Source organism: Haliotis cracherodii, unplaced genomic scaffold (assembly GCF_022045235.1).
Source record: "Haliotis cracherodii isolate W230 unplaced genomic scaffold, xgHalCrac1.p SCAF_14, whole genome shotgun sequence".
NCBI lineage: Eukaryota > Metazoa > Mollusca > Gastropoda > Lepetellida > Haliotidae > Haliotis > Haliotis cracherodii.
In genome coordinates, this window is record NW_027266269.1 from 28,207,497 (window position 1) to 28,212,877 (window position 5,381).

Here is a 5,381-nt window from a genome sequence, read left to right on the forward strand (position 1 = left end):
TTTGACAACAACAATCAACAAATAAATTATTCCACTATTGAAAAATAAACTCTTTTCCTATTGTTAGCTTTGCAACAATTTGAAGTGTACAGGTTTCTTGGTTAACTAATTGTTTCAATTTGGGAGTCGACACAACAAGACCACTGCTTTCTCAATTTGTTTAGAAATTGGTGCCTGGGGCGGTAGTCACAAAGCTTCTTAGAATTTTCTTAGAAATTGACTTAAGTTTTCTTTAAAATTCTTAGCTAAGAAAAAATCTTAAGTATCAATTCACAAACAGTCTAAGCATGATTCTTAGCAAAGTATTGGTATAATATCTAAGATTTTTCTTAGTCTACCCCGTTGCATCTTGGGATATAAAGTTTTGACTAAGAATATTTTTTAACACCATTCGAGTGACGTTTTTGAGATTCCCTTATCTATAAATAGCAACAAAACACGACTCTTCAGTGTTGAAAACGCGAAAGTCAAAAGTTTTGGCAGACGACCTATTTTCGATCGGCGGGAATATCGACGGCAGCAAGTGAACATGACTGACAAAAAGCGAAAACCCATCTGGTCTGGGGACCAAAACCTACTCCTGACGAAACTTGTTGACGAAAACAAAGCGGTTTTATTTGGAAAGTTCGGGGCAGGCGTGACAGCTCAAAAGAAAAAGGAAAAGTGGGTGGAGTTGACCCACACGATCAACGCAGCCTTTCCAGGTACGGTAGACCAATGACAAGGATAGTTTTTGGTATTGAAATATATTTAAGATTCAAATAATGTTCAAAATTCTATTGTTATTCAAGATTTTAGTATTTTGCAAATTTTCACAGTAGCAAGGCACATACAATCGGAAGGATTTTTTGGATAGAACTAGATTGTATTGTATTAGATCTATAGTTTATTTAACATAAATTTATTTTCAGGGAAAGAAAAAAATAAATGTTATTGTACAGGTTATCAGTTATATTACAGTGTCACATCCAGTACCTATTCGTTTATTTCTGAAATTGTACAGTTGAGAATGTAATATTTTTATGTAAATCATAGGATGCATCAGAGCCCCTGAGGAGGTGGGGAAAAAATGGCATAACATCCAAAGTAAAGTCAGGCGAGAAATTGCAAGGTATAAGCAAGGTGTTATCAGCACAGGTAATTCGCATTTTGCAACACTGAACTGTAATAGTAGTTTTACAGTGCATAATTCACCAGATCTGAGATACATTTAATTTTAATGTGATACAATTATTGTCTAAGCTAGCTTTCAAGTAAAAGTATTTGTATTTGGTGTCTTTAAGTACATTTTGGTGTCCCATACAGTGTATAATCAATTCTTAAAAGTTTGAATTTACATATGTATACAATTCTCAGGTTAGTCATGATGAATGAGCCTATTTATAAATTTGAAACAAATTGTCAGGTTGTCTTCAATTGTTACTTTAGTATTATTTAACACTTTGATTTGGCATAATACTTTCTCAATTTTTCTAATGTAAGTAAAAATAATTGTTTAACTTTGACAGGTGGTGGTCCATCACCATGCCCTTCTTTGAGTGCCACATCAGAGGTAGTGTGGAATATTCTGGGACAGAATAATGTATCCATATCTGGAATATCATCAGCTATGGACAAATCCCTCCTACAGTTGGTCAGCCTTTCTGACACAGTTAATGCAAGGTAATTCTACTGACGTATTTCCTTGCTCTTGTATTGAGTATAATCATTCATATAGCATAACTCTACTTAAATGATTTGCTATGAAAAACTATTATGATAGCAAAGTACCTCCTGTGTATAAGTGGTCATACACATAACTATAAAAGTATCCATATTAAATTATATAACATATCAATAACAGAGAATAACCAATCTTGATTATCCACCTAAACAAATCCTGCAAAGTGCAAGATTGTGGTGACAAGTATTGGAAGGGATCACTAAAAATCAGTGATGACTCCATGTGTTTGAGACTGAAGATATTCCCTCCTATTTTTACCCTATTCAGATACATAGATACTCAAAAATAACAATGACTAAAACATTTTCTGTCCATTTATATACAGTGAATACAGTGACATGGCAGCACTTGACTTGCAGACACTCCAGGCCATGGGAGGAGCTGTCCCTACTGCATCAACAGTGTTTGTGCCTTCACATCCGGAACCATCAGTGCCAGATACCGCCTCCTCAGCCGGAACCACCAGTGCCAGAAACCGCCTCCTCAGCACAGGGATCCATGAAGAGACCAGTAGGATGGAGCACTGTCCAGGAGCCAAAGTCCTCGCGACAAACATTCCTGTTGGGGGAAAGTTATGATGAGCTACTCTACAAGAAACTTAAACTTGAAACTGATTTGTTTAAGTCTTAAGAAGAAAATTATGGAAATTCAACTTCAAAAACTGCAGAATGAATAGAATTTATATTTATACCATGTATGCATATAACTTTTTAAGGTTAGAGAGTTTACCATATGTTTTCAAAATGTAATGTGTTCTTTGAAGAGAAAGATGTGAAACCTATTTTGACAGAACCATACTTCTTTTCATTTTAAATTTATCTTCAATAATATAATATTGGTTAATGTGTGAGATAACAGTGTGTAAAATGCCATTTCTATCAATAGAAGTGTAGAAAGTACTGGCTCCGTCTGTTGAGACTATCACCTGACAGGTACGTTTATCAGTGCTAAAAAGGATTCTTATCTATGGCCAGTGGCCAGTGAGGATGAATATCTTATTCTGTATTTGATATGAAAAACAGGGCCAGTAATTACTTCCAAGAAATTGGGATATGTATTACATACAACATTGCCTCTCTGTGTACATATCTCAACTAGAAGTTTTAAAATTTGCTAAATTTCTGAAATATGTATAAGAAATGTGGGAAGAATCTAAACGTGTTTAACTTTCAACAATAATGATTATGTATTATGGACTTTATGTACTATCGCTCTTTTGCCTTTACTACAATAAAATCTGGATGTCATAAAATGTTTCTTACAAGAAGAAAAATGTATTTTCATATACTGGGTAAGTAAACTGGGAATATGCGTTGCAAATGAACCCTTGAGCATTTTTAATGATCCTTGAGATTCACAAATTATATATCATATTTAACAATTATAGTAACAATATTAATTTCATTAATCAGTTGTAATAAATTGTTTGTGAATTATTTTTGAAAAAAGGGAAACCTTATCAAATGATTCTTATACATTACTCTTATTTGTTAAAATATACTGTTTTTTTCACTGAATTTTGTTGTTGTTGAATACAATTCATTAAATAGTGGTTTTACTCAATTAAAAGAAGAATTATCACTCACGCTGAAAGTGAGTGTTTGCAAAGTGATTCCTGAGGTCAAGTTGTGGCCAGGAATATCTCTCTCTCTGTGCAGGGGCTGTCATGTCGTCATCCGGAACATTGGACTCACTGTAGGGTAATGGGATATTCCTTATCTTGCAGATGTTATGCAGAATTCCACAACATGTTATGATTTTACATGCCTTAATTCGAAAAAGGTGAATCTCTCCATGTAAGACATGGAACCGTCTCTAGCCTATACCTCTTTCCACGACACTCCGGGTCCTTATATGTGCTCTGGAAAACAAGTTCAGAACCCGTCTAATACACACCCACATACCCACACACCCACAATTTAACAATTTACAGATATGTGTGTATTACAGTCAATGTGTTCCATATGGAATTTCAACAACTTTGTTTCAGTTATTTTACAAATTGAGTGAAAAATCTGTCCATTTCATTTACAATAATAATGAAATCCAAACATTATTATGCTCTATTTCATCACTCAATGATTGAACATGAGTAGACAATAATTACTGTGAAGTGTCTAAGCCCTTTTGAACTCCAATAACGATTATCCAGTATATTAAGTGAATGGACAGATGTTTTAGTTACTTTAATGACTGAAATATTTAGGCTTTTTATAAATTGCCAAAGTGAATCACATTTTACACATTGACCGTAAGATATAAATCAATCTAAGTTAAATCAGACCTTAAGAACTAAGGTCTGATTTTACTGAGATATATTTTGAGAACAATTTTTTTTTAAACATTATTATAATAGTTGAATTTATTTTTATGTATCTCTGGCTTATCTGTCATCAAATATATTTCATATTTTTATATGGGTAATTTCTAAATGTTTACTTTCGATATATATATGCACAACCAAATATCATTTCACATTTGAACATTTAAACTTCTCACAACAACAAGTTCTCTCTTTTGTAATTTTGAAGGGGGATAACTCTCATTACGATTGCGTGTTTACGATTGTAGGAGAATATTACCGATTGTAGGATGTCTGTGAGCCAGGATTTGGTCTCAGGTACGGAGTAAGCAGCCAGTTTCTGCAGGGGTAGCCACTATCTCCAAGTAGGTGACATCCGGTTGGCACGATGTGTCGTTCAAATAAAATATGAAGTGCGCTTCCGGTGAGTATTCTCGAGTCGAATGTGGAGCCTGGCCACTTCGCAACAAGGTCAATTATCATGTTGTTTGGATCGAATACAAGCTGTGTGTTAATACTGTGGTACTGTTTACGATTTACATATGAGGGTTCGTCGACAGATGGTGCAATAAACTGCACATGGGATCCATCAATCACTCCAACAACGCCAGGGAAGTGAGCGATGTTGTAAAACGTCGCTTGATTCCGACGAATGCAACCCTGCGTTGTCGGAAAGTGAATAAACTGGGATGCTATCTCGTCGTCGGACAAAGCTGACACTCTGCTCTATCGTTCGACTGACCGACGATTGGGAAAGACCCAAGTCATCCCCGTTGCATAACTGCATTTTGCCTGTAGCAAAATAACGTAGCTTTGCTACAACCTTTTCAGTTCCTGTCATGGCATGAGAACGAGAGGTGCTAGGACATATTTTATCAGCAATTAACCCAGTCACATATTCAATACCACTTTTGTTTAACCTTTATCTTCTGATTAGTTCTTTGTCAGAATATATTTGCAGTACATCTCGTCTAGCGGTGGTTTGTACAATACCTATGGCAGCCATATTGGATGTCTTAAGGACTTAAGTAAGCTCATGGGGTATATTAAACTTAAGCAAAGAACTAAGCACTGAGAAGCTCTGTGAAAATGACTTAAGAAATTACTTAAAACTTAAGTTGGTGGTTTGGGAAACTAAGATTTCTTTGTGGATTTAAGGCTTAAGAAAATTCTAAGGAGCTTTGTGAATACCGCCCCTGGTGTTTATAGAGGGCATTACGTATTTGTTATGACAAAATAAAGTAAAGAACATCGTCACGGTCAAGTTATACAGGAGTCATCGGAAGAACAAGTCATTTGACTGTTACTCTTAAGTCCAACATGATTACAGAATTTCTATCTATTCTGTCGGTCCTT

General features: G+C 35.1%; 1 protein-coding gene and 1 pseudogene across 1 annotated transcript; one reads left to right on the plus strand and one right to left on the minus strand.

Moving 5' to 3' along the window:
* Window positions 1-529: 529 nt before the first annotated feature.
* Window positions 530-2,353, plus strand: LOC139460672 (nuclear apoptosis-inducing factor 1-like). The gene is made up of 5 exons (XM_071242153.1): window positions 530-704; window positions 1,036-1,137; window positions 1,509-1,662; window positions 2,049-2,130; window positions 2,162-2,353. The coding sequence occupies exons 1-5, from the start codon at window positions 530-532 to the stop codon at window positions 2,351-2,353; spliced, it is 705 nt and encodes a 234-aa protein (XP_071098254.1).
* Window positions 2,354-3,301: 948 nt separating this feature from the next.
* LOC139460673 (putative nuclease HARBI1) lies at window positions 3,302-5,031 on the minus strand (annotated as a pseudogene).
* Window positions 5,032-5,381: the final 350 nt, after the last annotated feature.

Excerpts from the sequence above, each read along its gene's own strand:
- LOC139460672 (XM_071242153.1), top strand. The coding sequence starts at position 530 with ATGACTGACAAAAAGCGAAAACCCATCTGGTCTGGGGACCAAAACCTA. Across the intron at positions 705-1,035 it reads GATCAACGCAGCCTTTCCAG|GATGCATCAGAGCCCCTGAG; the intron begins GTACGGTAGACC and ends TGTAAATCATAG. Across the intron at positions 2,131-2,161 it reads CTACTGCATCAACAGTGTTT|ATACCGCCTCCTCAGCCGGA; the intron begins GTGCCTTCACAT and ends CATCAGTGCCAG.